Source organism: Pleurodeles waltl, chromosome 9, assembly GCF_031143425.1.
Source record: "Pleurodeles waltl isolate 20211129_DDA chromosome 9, aPleWal1.hap1.20221129, whole genome shotgun sequence".
NCBI lineage: Eukaryota > Metazoa > Chordata > Amphibia > Caudata > Salamandridae > Pleurodeles > Pleurodeles waltl.
Window position 1 is genome coordinate 77,399,347 of NC_090448.1, and position 17,930 is coordinate 77,417,276.

General features: G+C 43.4%; 1 protein-coding gene across 1 annotated transcript in view; it reads left to right on the plus strand.

Annotated features, from left to right (window-relative positions):
* Window positions 1-17,556, plus strand: part of LOC138258980 (protein SSUH2 homolog) — a 139,411-nt gene extending 121,855 nt beyond the window's left edge. Inside the window, exons 11-13 of the mRNA XM_069206340.1 lie at window positions 7,631-7,736; window positions 9,338-9,445; window positions 16,009-17,556. Of these exons, the coding sequence (XP_069062441.1) occupies window positions 7,631-7,736; window positions 9,338-9,445; window positions 16,009-16,149 (355 nt within the window). The 3' untranslated portion in view covers window positions 16,150-17,556. The remainder of the gene's footprint in view (window positions 1-7,630; window positions 7,737-9,337; window positions 9,446-16,008) is intronic.
* The last annotated feature ends 374 nt before the right edge of the window (window positions 17,557-17,930 follow it).

Here is a 17,930-nt window from a genome sequence, read left to right on the forward strand (position 1 = left end):
CTGACAAGCCATTCAATGCATAGATAATCGTGTACTGTGCAAGCTGTATGAACGTACCTGTGGGTTGCTTGACTCTGTGCTCCATGTTGTCCTTCCTAGGCACCGTCCGCTGGGACTTGCGAGGAGATGGAGGAGTGTTCCCGTGTACAGACCGCTGGTGGACCTGTCGACAATGGAAGAACGACATGTCATACTCACATACAGACTTGACCGAGCCACCATTAATGAACTGTGTGCCCAGCTGGAGCCAGACCTGATATCACCCATCCGCCAACCCACAGGGATTCCCCCTCTAGTGCAGGTTCTGTCAGTACTCCATTTTTTTGGCAAGTGGATCATTCCAAACAACAGTGGCCATTTCATCTGGGATGTCTCAGCCTATGTTTTCTAAGGTTTTGTCCAGAGTGTTGTCTGCCCTGATGAAATACATGCGGAGCTACATTGTTTTCCCTGAGGTGGGCGATTTGGCTACAGTGAAGGGTGATTTCTATGCCCTTGGCCATATTCCCAACATCATTGGTGCCATTGATGGGACCCATGTGGCTTTGGTACCCCCCAGAGGAAGTGAACAGGTGTACAGGAACAGAAAAAGTTATCATTCAATGAATGTCCAGGTGGTCTGTTTGGCAGACCAGTACATCTCCCATGTAAATGCCAAGTTCCCTGGGTCAGTGCATGACGCGTACATCGTGCAAAATAGCAGCATGCCTTATGTGATGGAACAGCTACAGAGACACCGTGTGTGGCTAATTGGTGACTCTGGTTACCCCAACCTGTCCTGGCTACTGACCTCAGTAAGGAATCCCAGGACAAGGGCAGAGGAACGGTACAATGAGGCCCATGGGCGTACTAGGAGGGTGATCGAGCGGACCTTCGGCCTCCTGAAGGCCAGGTTTAGGTGCCTGCATATGACAGGTGGATCCCTAATGTACTCACCAAAGAAGGTGTGTCATATCATCGTGGCCTGCTGTATGCTTCACAACCTGGTCCAGATAGTGGTGTTGTGGCAGCGGTGGAACCTGTGGAGAGTGAAGAGGAGGAAGACGAAGAGGACGGCACAGACAACAGGGACAGAGTGATACTACAGTATTTTCAATAACACACAGGTAAGAATCAACACCGGCATTTTACAATTACTTACAGTCTCCTGCCTCTCTACTGTCTGTCCTATTCCCCCAGTGTATGTTAACTGAGTTGTGACTTTCCCTTCAAATGTCAGAGATGTGGCCCCCACTGCGTGACCGCTGCTTTGTTTACCCATGGACTACAGCTGTGTGACAGTGGCATGTTCTCATCACTGTGTAACTGGACATTTTGGCAGCGTTATGTTTAATACATTTGTTCACAATACAGGCAGACTCCAGATTGTTTTGGTGCAATAAGTGTTTTTATTAAAGTGCTGCATTTAGGGACATGGATGGAAAATCGGTGATGGGTGATGGTGAAGGAATGTCCATGGCAGAGTCCAGCTTTTCAGTCTCACAGGTGCATTGTCCATATGCCTGTGGAAGGTGGAGCAGGGGCAGTTAAAGGTTGGACAGGGTGACAATGTGGGACAGTGGGATAACATCAGGGGGTATCCTTTGCTGGCGGGGGTCTTGGCATCCTACTCTGTCTTCTTACGAGATCTCAGGCCCCGCTTGCGGGGTGGTTCTTCTTCTGCAGGAGGTGGGGTTCTGGTGGCCTGTTGTTGTGTGGGGGCCTCCTGTCCACTAGCGCCGGCGGAGGTGGTTGCCTGTTCTTGGTCCATGCTAGTGACAGGGGCCCTTTGTGGTGCCACATGGTCCCGCAATGTGGTGACAATCTGGTTGAGTGCCCCTACGATGGTGCCCATTGCGGAACTGATGCTTCTAAGTTCTTCCCTGAACCCCATGTACTGTTGCTCCTGCATGACCTGGATCTCCTGGAACCTGGCCAGTACCGTCGCCATCGTCTCCTGGGAGTGGTGGTATGCTCCCATGATGGAGGAGAGGGCCTCGTGGAGAGTGGGTTCCCTGGGCCTGTCCCCCCCCTGTCGCACAGCAGCCCTCCCAGTTCCCCTGTTTCCCTGGGCCTCTGTCCCCTGGACCGTGTGCCCACTACCACTGCCCCCAGGTCCCTGTTGTTGTTGGGGTGGTGGGTTAACCTGGGTGCCCTGTAGTGGTGGACACACCGCTGATTGACGTGTCCTGGAGACAGAGGCATGGGCCCGCTGGGTGGGAGCTGTGCTGGTGTTCCCAGAGGGGGTTGGGTCTGCTGTGGCCAGTGGCTGTGTGAGGGGAACCGACTGTCCCGAGGTCCCCGATGGTCCGGGCTGGTCATCTGGGTCCAGGGAGACAGAGCTGCTGTCATCACTGGTGGCCTCTTCTGGGGGTGGGATGGACATTTCTGGACCCTCCTGGGCGGTGTGGTGGCGTTCGGGTCCTGCAGGGGTATAGAGGTATGGTTATTGCTTCAGTGTGTGCCATATCGGTCAATGGGTGGGTGCCCGTGTACCCCAGGGCTGGCATTCCTGTGTGGGGGCTTTTGTGAGGGTGGCTTGTGGGGGAGATTTGTATGTGCAGTGGGCATGCTTTGGTGATGGGTGTCCATGCTTTGTGGACGCATGCAGGGCTAGGTGTTGGGATGGGTGGGTTGTGATGGTGAGACATTTGCAGGGAGTAGGTGTGATGGGGGTGGGGGTGAGGGTGGGGGTATGATTTGGGATGCAGGTGGGGTGGGGGTGGGAAGAAGTAGTTAAGATTTGACTTACCAGAGTCCATTCCTCCAGATACTCCTGCGAGGCCTTCAGGATGCAGGATGTGCAAGACTTCCTCCTCCCATGCTGTAAATTTGGGGGGAGTAGGTGGGGGTCCGCCACCAGTCTTCTGCACCGCGAAGTTGTGCCTTGATACCATGGAACGCACCTTCCTCGTAGGTCGTTCCACCGCTTCCTGATGTCATCCCGATTTTGTGGATGCTGTCCCACAGCGTTGACCCTGTCGACTATCCTTTGCCATAGCTCCATCTTCCTGTCAATGGTGGTGTGCTGCACCTGTGTCCCGAAGAGCTGGGGCTCTACCCGAACTATTTCCTCCACCATGACCCGGAGTTCGGCGTCTGAGAACCGGGGGTGTCTTTGGGGTGCCATAGGGTGGTGTGGATGAGGTGTGGGGTGGTGTATGGGTTGTAGAGTGTGGTGAGTGTGGTGATGTGTGGTGTTTTGTGCGTGGATATTGTGTGGGTGATGGTGTGGTTTGCCTCTGTGTGATGGTGTTGTCTAAGCAGTGCTGTCTATCTCTGGCTTTCTGTCGGTTTTTTTTTGTCGTAGGGGTTTGTGGGTGAGGTGGGTGTGTGTTTTATATTGTATTGGGTGTGTGGGAGTGTTGTTTGTATGTGTATCAGGTGTGTGTATTTCAAATTGTCCAATGTGGTTGTGTTTTGTAAAGGTGTGTGTATTTTGACCGCGGCGGTGTGTACCGCCAATGGAATACCGCGGTTGAAAGACCGCTGCGTGGATTCGTGGGTCGTAATGGCATGGGCGTATTTCTGTTGGCGTGACGGTGGAGGTTTGGTCATCGCCAGTTTTTCGCTGGCCGTTGGTGTGGCGGACTTTTGTGGATGTCGGGTTTTTGGCGGTTTGCCAATTGCGGGTCAGAATGACCGTGGCGGTTTACCGCGGCCGCAGCGGTGTTATGGCGGTCTTCTGACCGGCGGTACGCGCCTTTTACCGCTGAGGTCAGAATGACCCCCAATATGTAGAATATTTATCTCCTAATGGAAATAGATATTGCAATGCCACCATGAGCCTGGAATCTCATGTGCTGAAACGTCTTGTTTGATTGATGTACTTCTGCATAAAAGAAACGTGGACAGAATGTCCCATGTCTTACCTATTGTACCTCACGATGGGCCGGACGATCAGTAGTTTCCTACATGTATGGACGGACCAACTCCACTCTCCCCGACACACCGGGCATGCGGAGAAAAGTCCGATAGCATTACCTACTCGTAAGTATTACAAAAGTGTGCTCAGCACGTTCATAAAATGTGCATGGTCGTCAAAGCGGCAAAAACTCTCGTCAGGAGGAGGGACACAATCCTAGCTGAAGAGGAACCTGTAATGCTTATGGACGTAAGTGGGACATGATTTTTCTGATCCTGATGAAGGTCCAGCAAAATATAGAACATGCAAAAAAGCACACAAGACCAATGACTGCAGATTGTTGAAGTAACCTTTATGATGAGGCAACAAAGACTACTATTCTGAACCAGAAAATATAAAAACCCATACTGACACCTTGATACACATGACCAGACCAGTGGAACATCAGCAGAAATTAAATGTCAGGGTGTTTTGGTACATGGAAAATACATATCGCCCTGAAAATTGTGAACACAATTTACCAGATTTTTTTCTTTCGTTTGTGTTTAAACATAACTTGGGTGAAAAGAAGCATTTCAATGCACTAATTGTCACATGTCCATTACATTACTAAGTTGTAAAAAAAAAAAAAGGTATTAAAACTTCAATTTATGTGAACCCAGAAAAATGACTGACATAAATGACTTGTCGCTAAATATTGATGAAAAGGGCCCGCGCCTAATACTTGTATACACTGAAGCAAATTGCCTTGAGCATGCCAGGAAGCACTCTGTATCCGAAGTGCATGCCTGAAGATCTAATCGATCCAGGAGTTTAAGCCTTCTACATTGGTGAAGAGACACAGTAAGGGCCCAGCGAAAGCCTTGCTGCATGTCTTACGGCTATAGAATTCACAGCATTTCCTACACAGATGCAAATAGTCCTTGGCTAGGTTAAGGATAGAATACCATGTAATACTTTAAAATAAGTCATGTTACTTGTAATACCGAGTGATTAGTAACCATCGGACTGGACTGTATATCAAGAACATAAGCTTTTGCGAGCTATACGTTTCCTAATAATTGCTGCAGTGTATGCCCAAAGTAAAAACCCAGTTAGACACACATTGCTTGCAATCTTGTTCAAATTTCATAGTATGGGAATGCCTCCTGATGCAATTCTTAAGGACATACACCATTTTAAGATGGTTAATTTGTTCAGAAAATATATCCAGTCACTTTGAGACAAAAGCATTTTACAATATTGCTGTGCCATGATTGTACCTACAGGTAAAGTGGCATGAAGCTCTCTTAAACTGTAGGTGCAAAATGTGATGTACCGCTTTGCTGAAATCTGATTGGTTCCTTGCTATATCACTGCAGAACACTTTAGCCTGGTGGTGCATATGTGTTACTGTGCTAGAACATAAACATTGTGATAGAATAAGCTACTCATGTAACTTTCGAAGTCAGCTAATACAATTTCTGTATTACCTAAGATCCCAGCGCTAATATAAAAACTTATTTTGAATATATTCGAGTGATTAGTTTGTAAGTAAAAGGTAAAATGTTTGTTACTTAATACAGTATTTAAAAATGGCCTCTTTTGTACCGGTACCATTTATACAGCTAACAACACACGGGGCCATGTATACAGATAAGAAATGGGGCCAAACATATTGAAATTCTTAACCCAGATTATGATACATGCAAGTAACTCAGTAATAGCCATTCTGCTACTCCTGAATTATTGACCAGCATTGTGTGGAGTGCTGAGATTTTTAAGCCTAAACTTAACAGTAAAATAGAAGCTACACGGACGCAGCTTTCGTGGCTAAAAAATCAGAGGGAGCTGCACATGCCATACATGACATGAATTCTTTGAGACCTACACACATTCTGATTGGTGATAAAAGACGCACTTTCTCTTTATGTTATCTTTAAAATGTTCTTTTCGTTTTGACTGTGCCTTATTCTGTACACACAAGGGTCTGAAGTTACACTTTAATGTTCTTTCTATTTCTGGTGTATACTATTTCCAGTATACACTGCAGCTGCCTTAGGAATCTTATCATATAAAAGCTAATGCCCATCCTCTGAAACATTAATTCCACTTCAGCATCACTGTGGAACATTCATATATGTCCAAAAGTATTTAGCATCTGAATGTTTCAGTCATTATTCATAAAGCCAAACCTTAACAGCAAGACTGGTCGAACTGCAGTGCTGAAGTACTGCTGATGCTCAGGCGTGTGGAAGGCTGCAACAAGATGGGAACTTCTGCATCCTGCTCACCATGTGCTTCTTCCAGTCTTCCACCAGACTGCGTGGCCACAGCACACAAGACACAACACTTGGGTGCAGCATTTTTGCGCTTAGCCTGACTGTGGTATATTTTTAGCATCATCAAAAGCTTCATCCACTAGATGTTCTAACAAATTCTGAAAAGCACACAGAAGTTGAATATAGTGTCTTTGTGGCATCTCTTAACTCAACTAAAACAGATTAAAAAAGTTTCAGTTAATTTATTAAATTTCATTTGGTAGCATTTGAAAATCACAGAACAGCCAATGGGCAGTAGAATGCTTTAGTGTTAACATTTGTCCTTGAAGGAGGTGGCTTTCGGCCTTCAGTTGTTCTACATGGAAGTGTGTGTTGTGCATGGTCATGTTGATGCTGTTCATGGGATAGTGTGTTGTGCAGGATCATGTTCATGTTGTATTTCAAATAGTATGTTTTGTGGGTACCTGTTGATATACATGGAATAGTATGTTGTGTGAGCTCCTGTCTGGATCCTGTTCTTGTTGTGTATGGGATAGTATGATGTGTGGGGTCCTGTCTGGATCCAGTTGATGTTGTGTATGGAATAGTATGATGTGTGGGGTCCTGTCTGGACCCAGTTGATGTTGTGTATGGGATAGTATGATGTGTGGGTCCTGTCTGGATCCTGTTCATGTTGCGTATGGGATAGTATGATGTGTGGGGTCCTGTCTGGATCCAGTTGATGTTGTGTATGGGATAGTATGATGTGGGGGGTCCTGTCTGGATCCAGTTGATGTTGTGTATGGGATAGTATGATGTGTGGGGTCCTGTCTGGATCCAGTTGATGTTGTGTATGGGATAGTATGATGTGCGGGGTCCTGTCTGGATCCAGTTGATGTTGTGTATGGGATAGTATGTTGTGTGAGCTCCTGTCTGGATCCAGTTGATGTTGTGTATGGGATTGTATGATGTGTGGGGTTCTGTCTGGATCCAGTTGATGTTGTGTATGGGATAGTATGATGTGTGGGGTCCTGTCTGGACCCAGTTGATGTTGTGTATGGGATAGAATGATGTGTGGGGTCCTGTTGATCTTTTACATCGAAGAGTAGGTTGTGCAGGGTCCTGTTGATTTTGTATGTGTAAGAGTATGGTGTGCTGGGTTCTGTTGGGATCATGTTGATGTTGTACTTAGAAAAGGATGTTGTGTGGGGTCTTGTGGATGTTTTTCATGGAAGAGTTTTCTGTGGGGGGGTTGTCAATGTTGTACATACAATAGTAAGTTGTGCTTGGTCCTCTTTATGCTCTTCATGGAGGCGTATGCTGTACATTTTCCTGCAGATATTATATATAGAATATTTTGCATGGGGTTCTGCTGATGTTGTACATAAAGGAGTATATTGTACAGAGTCCGGTTAAAACTAAATTACAAAAAAACAGGATGTGCTAGGGACAGAATAGGTAATGGGAACTGCATTTAGAGTCTTTCGTCGCGGCTGATTTTATGGTACAAAGATGTTTCTAGTGACCTATCTTTCTTACATGACAGGAAGAATAATATTCATGAATTTGTGGCTGACAAGAACTCAGGGTTTCCAACTGAGCTCTTCAAGAAGGTCACTGGCCAGCAGCTCTTTGCAGATGAACAACTCATGGTAACTCATGATGCATGATCTTTATTTTCTTAGAAACATCAACCTTTGAGCATTTATTTTAAAAAGTAAATATCATTAGCAGGTGTAATGTGTTGCATAGTTTTAAGGCGGAACCCTTTTCACTCCAAAGAGACTCTATTATAATACGGCGTAATCACTGGGACAGAATGTAATGAAAGCTTGGTTTAGAATCTTGAAGTTAACAGGTACACACAGAGGAATAAAGACGTGTGGTTTACGGCTCTGTGTGTGGCGTAGACATTGGCAGGCGCCCAGTCTGGGGATGTCGCTACAGTAAGTACAAAGCATAAGAATGTTTTACCCTTTAGGTGCTTCTACATACCAGTCTACCCAACTGCACCATCTGCCACTAACACAGACCTGTCAGTGCACCAGGAGGACATGTACTCTCATTCCTCCAGTATATGCTCTGTTCTGTTCCTCTAACTCACTTAACTAACGCCACTGCACCCCTAAAGCACTGTATGCACAACTCCTTGTCAGCATGAATTTACACCTCACTCTGTTGTACTGCAGCACCTGCGCACAAGTCATCCATGCCAGTGCACCAGGGGCATGACATGCACCCACACTCCTTAGGTGTACAGTCAGTTCTGTTACTCAAACTCACTGGACTAACCCCACTACACCCCTGCAGCACTGCATGCACAACTCAATCTTAGCATGCAATTACAGGTTACTCTGTAGTACTGTAGCACCTGCACAGAACTCATCCATGTCAAAGGACCAGAGGCCTCACATGCACTCAAACTCGTCTGGTGTAGTCTACTCTGTTACTATTACTGACTTGACTAACCCCATTACACCCCTGCAGCACTGCATGCACAACTCAATCTCAGAACACATTTACATCTTACTCTATAGTACTGCAGCACCTACACACAACTTATCTATGCCAGTGTACCAGGAGCCTGACACGCACCCACACCCCTCTGTTGTACAGTCTATTCGGTTACGTCGCCTCTCTTGACGAACCCCAGCATAACTCTGCAGCATCGCATTTAAAACTCAGTTTTAGCACACATTTACACCTCACTCTGTAATACTGCAGCACAAGTGGTTTCCTTGTAACAAGATGATTCAATTTTTTTTTTTTTTGGCTTTGCTCTCTTTCCATTGTGGCCTCCATGAATCACAGAAAATAAGGCAGAGCTAATGTCACCAGTGCTGGGCTTTTTGGGCATGTTTTGTCACCTATGGTTGGTACTTCAGTGGACCTCTGGTTGGTATTGCTAAAGCACCACGTGCAATCCATTATATAGATCTACTAAAAATCTGCTGGAGGACTGGAAAGGGTTCAAGGTACAGAATGTTTCTCAGCTTGAGATTTAGTATGTCACAAATAGTTCACAATGCAAATGTTGTTATGCATTTTGGCACCAGCTGTTGGATAAATGTAACACACAAATGAAAGCATAGGTTATTATAACTTTGCCGGAAGTATCAGAATCCCAAACTGTAGCTCAGGAATGTAGCATTATATTGGGTTTGTATTTAAAAAGATGACTCAGAAGCTTCATCAGTACCAGCTGTTATCATAACTGGAGTCCAATTGACCCTTGATTGCCTTCCTTTTCTAGGTGTATCCACTGATGACATTTCCTGAGCCTTCCATTAATCAGGCTTCCCAGAATGCTATTCAGCAACATCATGCGCAGTTTGCTTCAGCATCCCGCATTGTAAGACAGGTGAGACATAACAGATTTTTCAAGCTATGTTGGTGTGACTACTGTGTGTGAGGGTGTGTAAACCACCAGGAAAGCAGAGGTGCTACCACACACAAATACCCAGAGAGGAAGGATGGTGCCATCTTACATATGTCTGCAGTTAGTTTATAACTTAGTTTAGACTTGGTACTTTTAAGATAGGCGGCTTATTTGCATTTGAACTGAGAGAAGGTGCTTCCATATAGTTTTCTTAGGTGTTCATATGTTCTTGATATGCAACATGAGTTGCATTTATCGTATCTCAGCCAGTTGAGCAAAACGTTTAGCACTTTTGAAACGCATGCTCTGCGTGGTACAGCATATGAGTTCATAGGCTTCTAGTGTCCCATGTCACTGCAGGGTAGTATACCAGCTGCCTTGATAGCTGTCAAAGTAGTTGGGATGTTGTTAATGTCCAGCAGGAGGCTAATTCAGAGGCCATGTCCAATGATAGTGTAGCTTCTGTCTCTGCGCTTGGTTTGGAGGACACTTGAGAAGTAAGGGGACTATACAGTGCATATATGAAAATGGTAGTAGTAAGACATCTGAACAGTAAAGGTGCTGGCCTCAGATAACTGGTATCTTGAGTGGTGCATGCAGACTCATTTAGAGAATGAGTATTTAATAGACATCTCAGTAGTAGAGGGGATGACCCCCAAGATCTGAGTAGGGCTGTTATCACTCCACTATTCAGGCAATAATTGTGCAGGACTTGGAGTTTTGAGCACATTGATGCAGGAGAGACATGCACAGGGGGAGGTTGTGGTTAAATGTTTATCAGAGATCATTTGTGACATTCTCAGGCAAATGCAGAAGTGCGTGTAAGTGAAGTGCGCAGATAATATGAGGTATGAATAATGCAATAGCAACAGTGGCCTCTAGAAGTTTGGCCAATATGGCTAAAGCCTACTGAGTATCACTAGGAAGGGAGTAAACCACAGGCACATAGATTTTGATTCTTTATATAATAACAAACAGTCAAGAGGCATTTCAGTATTTGTCATCTGAAATTGAAGAGTGACAGTCCTTGATGAATGAGGAAAAGTTTGAGACCTCTACATCACTGAATGACATTGTGCTGCCTGATCCCTGGGCACCACACTTTGTCCAACAGGTAGTGCAGCAGGTATTTGCCAGAGAGAGGCCTAGACAGGTGAGTTTCCATAGTACAATAATGAAAAAGTGCAATAACTTTGTAAGAGGGATGTTTTTCACAGGTTCCTTTAAAGCATATAACAGCGACCTATTTTGCCAGTGGGACCCTTGAAAAATAAAGGACAAAACCAAGGTGAAGGCAACCAAATTGTACCCACCCAGCAGATCGTAATGTTGAGGAATCACTCTGATGGTTTGTGTGCTCCAAAGTGAAGCATCCAGGAGGCACTTCAGTTATGCGCTCAAATGAATACCTTAGTGGGAAAATCTGTGTGGTACTTGTTAAACTCACGTTAGGGGTTGGAACATAAGTACTGAGACAGTGCATGCCATTCTTGCAAGGGTAAAATGATTATACTACATCCCTAACACCTACAAATGCATCTTCCACCCATACCCACCCTAAAACCTGATAAGTCCCTTACCACTCCAACTTCCTTACTCAACCTAAAAATGCCCTTTCCACCCCATGACCCATACCCACCCTAAACCTAAAAATGCCTATTCCACCCCAAAATCCATACCCACCCTAAAACCTAAAAATGCCCTTACCACCCCAAAACCTGTACCCACGCTAAAACCTTAAAATGCCCTTACCACCCCAAAACCCATACCCACCCTAAAACCTACAAATGCCCTTACCACCCAGAAAACATTATCCATCCTAAAATCTAAAATGCCCTTACCACCCTAAAACCAATACCCACCCTAAAAATGACATTTCCACCCAAAAAGCCACACCCACCGTAAAACCTAAAAATGACCTTAGCACCCAAAACACTTACCCACACTAAAACCTAAAAATGCACTTATCCCCCAAAAAACCATACCCATCCTAAAACCTAAAAATGCCCTTACAACCCAAAAAGCCCACCTAAAATCGAAAAATGCCTATACCACCCAAAATCCCATACCAACCCTAAAACATAAAAATGCCTTTACCACCAATAACCGTTACCCACCCTAAACACCATATATATATATATATATATCTCACTGTATCCTCTTAATACTTAACTGTACATACCTTTAAAAACTTTACCACGCATACAACTTTACCATTCATGCCTTTACAACGTAATTTGTTGTAAAGGCATGCATGGTAAAGTTATATTCATGGTAAAGCCATGCGTGGTAAAGCCATGCATGGTAAACACATATGCGTGGTAGAGGCATTGTGGTAAATGCATCTTGTTCCATTTGCCACATTGTAAGTGATGTTTCCCCCACTTTTATTGCTGTCTGGCTCACTAAAGGGGAGGAAGGGGTCACTTTTATTTTGGTGCGTAAGCCTATTTTCTGTCCCTGTCAGACACTGTCTCTAAACACAAAAGCAACACTATAGTAACTAAGTAAAAGAAAACACTGGCACGGAAGCAGCTACCTCGTGTGTGCAGGTGCTCCTTCTGAAGAGCAAAGTGCAGTCACTCAAAGTGAAGTTAGCCAATGGCTGATCCACTGTCCCTTGCCGTATGCTGTGGTGGGCGGAAGCAAAATGTGGATGACACAGCAACAAACCAGCGAGTGAAGAGACCAGGCTTGAAAGCCTCTTTAAGTAAATATATTATACATAAAATGTTTATAAAATCTAAAGGTCTTCGCTGATGCCAAACCTAAAAACAAGCATTTGCAATGCAATAGGTCTCGTATTTGCTTGAGTTAGAGCTACTGGTGTTGTAAATTGATAACTGGACCGAAATTCAAACACGTTTAGTACAATGTGCAGTGCTGCTGGATAAAAATTGAAAGCTCCATGAGCGCACCTAAAAAACAAAACAAACAATGAAAAGTAATAGTTAATTGTCATTGTTTGTTTTGTTTTCCATTCGCGCTTTCAAGTTGATGGTCTATAAAAAACAGCAATGCTCTTCTGGTGTGCTTACAGAAATTCCACCCCAGAAATTATAAAAATGTAGCATTTTTCTCAATTCCTATTAGTAGGTTCACCCACAATGCATGTATACTTCATGATGTAATAATCATGATTTATCAATACAGCTAGACATATAAGTATTTGCAAAGCCAGGCTGTTCAATCCATGTTATCCCTTTCACATATTTATGATATGTCATGTGGAAACTATCTTGTCAGTCTGTCCCACGTGGAACACTTTCTGATTTAAACCAGTGCGACTTTGCATTCTGGGAATTGTAGTTTTGTAGTACCTATTAGACAGGCAAGCCTATGTTCAACGCATTGTTGCGTTAAAAGTCATGTTTGACAAAGGGAGCGATACATGACATCCAGGCACTTGCTTGTGTACCTTTGCTTCAAAATCCTCTTCAGTAAAATGAAAAGGTGTTTCCATCATGGAAAACTAATAAACTCTTATTATAGGGAATTCACTATTTGAAACTCTTCATGAAAATTATTTGTGGGGCACCGAGAAATGTGCAACTAAGCAGTCATAAAACTTGAAAGCGCCATGAGTGTGACTGAAAAACAATACAAACAATGACAAGTAATAGTTATTTATCATTGTTTGTTTTGTTTTTCATTCATGCTTTCAAGTTTTAAACAGCGGTAAGTTGATAGGCAGTCCCGCTGTATAAACCTTAAAAACGCAATGAGCGTGACAAAAAAACAAACAATGACAGGTAATTGATACTTGCCATTGTTTTGTTTTTCATTTGAGCTTTCAAGTTTTATACAGTGGTAACTCCATCAGCAGTCCCGCTGTATAAAACTTGAAAGTGCCATAGTGGCAAGAAACAATAAAAGAAATCGTCAGTTGAAACAACAGAAAAAAGTCCACAGATAAATTAAACTGTACTTAGCCATGCTCCTCTGCCAAGAACAGGAAGTGACGTATCGGCTGCCAAAGCAGTTAGGAGGCAGCAAAACAGGAGCGAAGCTGCCTTCAACCTATGGTAAGCGGAAGACAGAAGCAATGTCCTTTACTCATTCCAACAGGTCTTGCAGAAAGCGCATGCATGCTGTCTAGGCTCGACCTCGTAAGCAGCAATTTGTCAGAGGACATAGTCTGTCATTAGACCACTGTCTTTGAAGCACAGCACAGGAGAAAAGATAAATGCAGAAATTAAAGCCATCTTTATTTATTGCTTGGACTTTTATGACCCACCAAAAATCTTCTTGTGTCCCACAGTTTGGGAAACACTTCTCTAAACAATATAACTTTTGCATGCCTGATTGGTGGAGTGTGGTTGGTATGTGAGCCAGTCACAGGCTGTGTATTTTGTCTGTCCAAGAGTACACAACTGACCACCAGCAATTTGGAGTTCAGGAGCGAAGAGTTTGTGTGAATTGGCATCTGGAGATGTGAAAAAGCAGGATCAATAAGATTTATACTTTTATGGCAGAACCAAAGCATTTATAAGTGATGTGTTAGGCAATAGCACTCCAAGATAGTGACACAAGATGTAAAGTGATGGAAGTGCACCCACTGAATAAGAGTGGGTTTACTGAGACATATTTAGAATTATCTGCCTTCTCATTATCAGGTACTGTAGTAGGTCCAAGTAAAGCAATGTTGTATAGCTATTTCAGCCATGTTTTAGACATGTTGGTTTTAAGCTAACTAGGCCTGCCGCTGTGCACTTTGACCTTGTTTCATTTTCTTTATCTCATTGTACTTTCTCCTAGGAAAGCATTACGTTGTTAGTTGGACATTTATTTCACTTTGTGCTTTCTCCAAGCTTACAGTCAGATAGGGTTGCTGACAAACGTGGTATGCTGTGTCTCCAACATTCACAGAAAACACACCTCATACGTGGGACAATTTCTTAGAATGTCAGCTGTTTTATTATAAAAACACTCCCTTGTCCCAGACCTGGTAGAGGGAGATTCCAGCCAGATGACCACGACTGTATGCTGATTGTTTCACTTGAGCTACTTGCCAAGATGGCCGGACCCCTGATTCACATGGGGACGGTGTCTCTCTTCACTACAGGCTTCTTCCTCTGGGTATGTGGAATGGTGTACGCCCAGGGGGAAAACCCGAAGGGCAGATTAGGCTTATTACGCTGTGCTCAAACATAGTGTAGGTAGGAGAAATATATGCATCATTCAAAGCGACAGTATGGTAGGATTATTCTTGTGTTTTACTCTGTTAGTTACCTGTTTGCGTTTACTGTGTTTCAACATCCTAGTTATTGCAGTACACTCCTTTTTTTATCTAAGATGCAGTTACTTCAATAAATCCTTATTGAATTATATTCTGCCTCCTGTCTTTGCCTGCATGAGACTTTTTTGGTAACTGAGAGAAAGAGATGGGGTCTGATCGACCACAATTCCCCTGAGGAGTCATGCGTCGGGTTGCTACAATCATCTCGGCCAGAGATGAGGCGCTGCTAGTTAGCCAGAGAACCCGAATTCGTCCGACAGGTGTCATATGGTGTGGAATTCTACTTATTAGACACAATCCATGTGATCCTGTATCCCAAATCTAGTAGTCTCATTAGCAAAATGAGAACCTACGCGACAGCAACAGGCAACTGTCAAGAAGCAAGGAAAGGCAGCTGAATAACAATGTTCTTAGAAGGAGGATGTAGAAGAGACCACATTTCCTAAAGACTATAATGGACGGCAGCATGTGGGCATAACTTTTTTCATGAAAGTGAAGATGGGTGGCTAGTGGGTATTGCTGAAAGAATGGGTATCGTTTGGTGCTTACGTCACGGCTTCAGTGGTAAGTACTAAAGCAGGATTTTTCCTCCTGTCCCAGTCCTTTTTGTTGCCCTTCCAAGACACAGTGGCATTGCCAGATGCTGTTCATAAGTATCTCATCACACTTCCTCCACCGACCCACCTCACTCACAATGGCACAGGAATGCACCGAAGCACAAAGAGGCATTCGAATGGATCCTGCACTTTCTATGTGACCACAATCCCAGAGGAGACAGAGGAAACAATACTTCCCTAGTTGTAGTAACAGAATTGTGAGCAGAGAATACAAGGGCTATGCACTTGTTCCACAGGAAAATGCTTCATCACAAATATTATTGTACTGAAGTTGATTAACATTAATGCAGTTCTGATCAACAATTATTAGACAATAGGGCAGGGTCAAAATATTGAAAAATCCTACAATGTTTAGGAAATAAAAATGAAAAATGGAAAGTGAATACCACCACCAGTGAAGTGAAGGTACAGATGGTGGCGAGAAAACTATAGAACCAGGTTGGGAGTTCTTTCGGCAAAAACTGGTCCAGGGGCATTAACAGATAACATTTGGCGAGACATTATCACCCTATGGAGACTACTATGGCGAGGTCCCCTAGCTTACTATTTGTAGAAAGCAAGGGTTATGTCCGTCATTTGTTGTGTTACCCTCTCCTCTCGCTCCATTCCCTACCGGATTAAAAGGAAGGTTGAGTAATCATGAATACGTTTGTCTTGTTTTAGCTTTTCTGTTTTGCTTTCTCTTCCAGAGACATACCGTTGAGCTGATTCCACTCACCAAGGTGGAGTACAGCTGGAAAGACAAGCGACACTCTTACTTTGTGTATGGAGTGGAGAATCAAGTGTTCACAGACGACTATCCGGCTAAGTGCTGCTGCTCTGTAATGTGACCAGTAGAGGGCAGCAGAGGGCCTGTAAAGGATGTGCAGTGTAAAAAGAGTGCACAAATCATACTATCCCTGGACTACATCAGCTAAGCACGTCGATCGTTTAAACTCATCTGATTTACTCCACCCCTTCAGAATACGCCTCTATTTTAGAGTATTTTCTATGTAGTTCTTGTTATCTATTTTAAGGCATTTTCTGTGCACTGTTTGATGTTGCAATATATTTTAGGGTTTAATCTAAGCACCTTTTGCTATTTATAATCTATTTTATTACATGTTGGACGGCCTTTGTGCTTACATGCCGTTATCAGTGCTTTGAAATGACATGCGGGTGATGCAATTACTATACAAACACCCCATAATTAAATATTGTGGTGCACACCGTAGGAATCTTTTGAAAAGAACTGAAATATAAATTCATATGGTGTCAGATTTACATGTGTGCCTGCCTTCATTTAACTAGAGTACGTGTACTATCACTAAAGGTACACGCATGAACACAGCGTGCTTTGTAATTTTTCACCTGTATTAACAATCCTAGTGAAATAACATGTTACATGCTTTAAGTCTATTAGTCCTGGGTCGGTCTAGGGTTCCTAAGGAGAGTCCCTGTTGTGCGAGCTAGGCCTAAACAGGCATGTCTGTCCACTGAAAAGGTTATCTGTCCTCAAAATAACTTCTCTAATTCTGCTCCTCTCTACCTTCTGAGGCTTCTATCTTTAGGGAAAAAAATCAAAATTTATTGTAGGCTCATTTCAGATACCCACATTTTTCCCTTTGTTCCCTCTGGGAGTCATGAGCCTATCACCTTTCCGAAAACAGAAATCTGGGCCCTTGTTAAAGAACTGCCTCCCTTCATTTCAGAGTCAGTTTTTTGCAGACTGTCGCCCACAGACTGAGTTTGTACACTGCTTGCCCCCCTTCAGTGGCTTCCTAAACAAAGTGTGAAATAGATATACATAGGCCGAGTTACAAGTGCTCATACTATTACCCTTGTTTATTTATATAGACTGAAAGGGAGCGATTTGGCAAACCTTTAAAAAAGCAAATCCATTCATTGTATTATCTTTGCACTAACAGGGCCTTTCTGGATTTCGCTGTTACTCTGAAGTCTGGACTGAGTCTTCAGAGATCTAATGAAGTTTGCTCTAGTGGCCATTATATTGCATATCCTGTACATGTTGCGTCTTTCATAACATAAAATGATTATTGATCCATTTTTCAATTTTTTTATGTGCCTTCAAATTCTACCAATACATATCAATGCCTAAGATGTGTGATTGTGCCTTCTTTATCTCGAGTTCAATAATGATGCGATTCTAGTTTTAATATATGTTGTCTCTTCCAAATAAAAAGGGCATTATTGCAATGTATTCCGGTGCTCATAAATGTGATGACTTGCAATATCAAGATGTGTACTTATGCTTATTGCATCTTTTGTGCTTGTTTTTCTGGTCGCAACCCAGGGTCATTATTTTGTTTCAGGTGGTACATTTGTGGCTTCTATAGCCCATGGTCATTAATAATGCATGTTTCAGAATTTCTGGATGTTCTTCCATCCATTGACTAGGATCAATGTTGTGCACTTAACATTCTCAGTATATTACGTATAAATGGATGTGGAGCATTTCATATCCATATTGACGAATATTCGATTTTTTTGTATTTATCGCCATTAATACCCCAATGTCATCACTGGTGTATTTTAGAATTTCACCGGAGTTGTTTTAAACAGTGTCAAAAGTTTGTATACTAGTGTTTTTCAATTTTCATTAAATGTATAT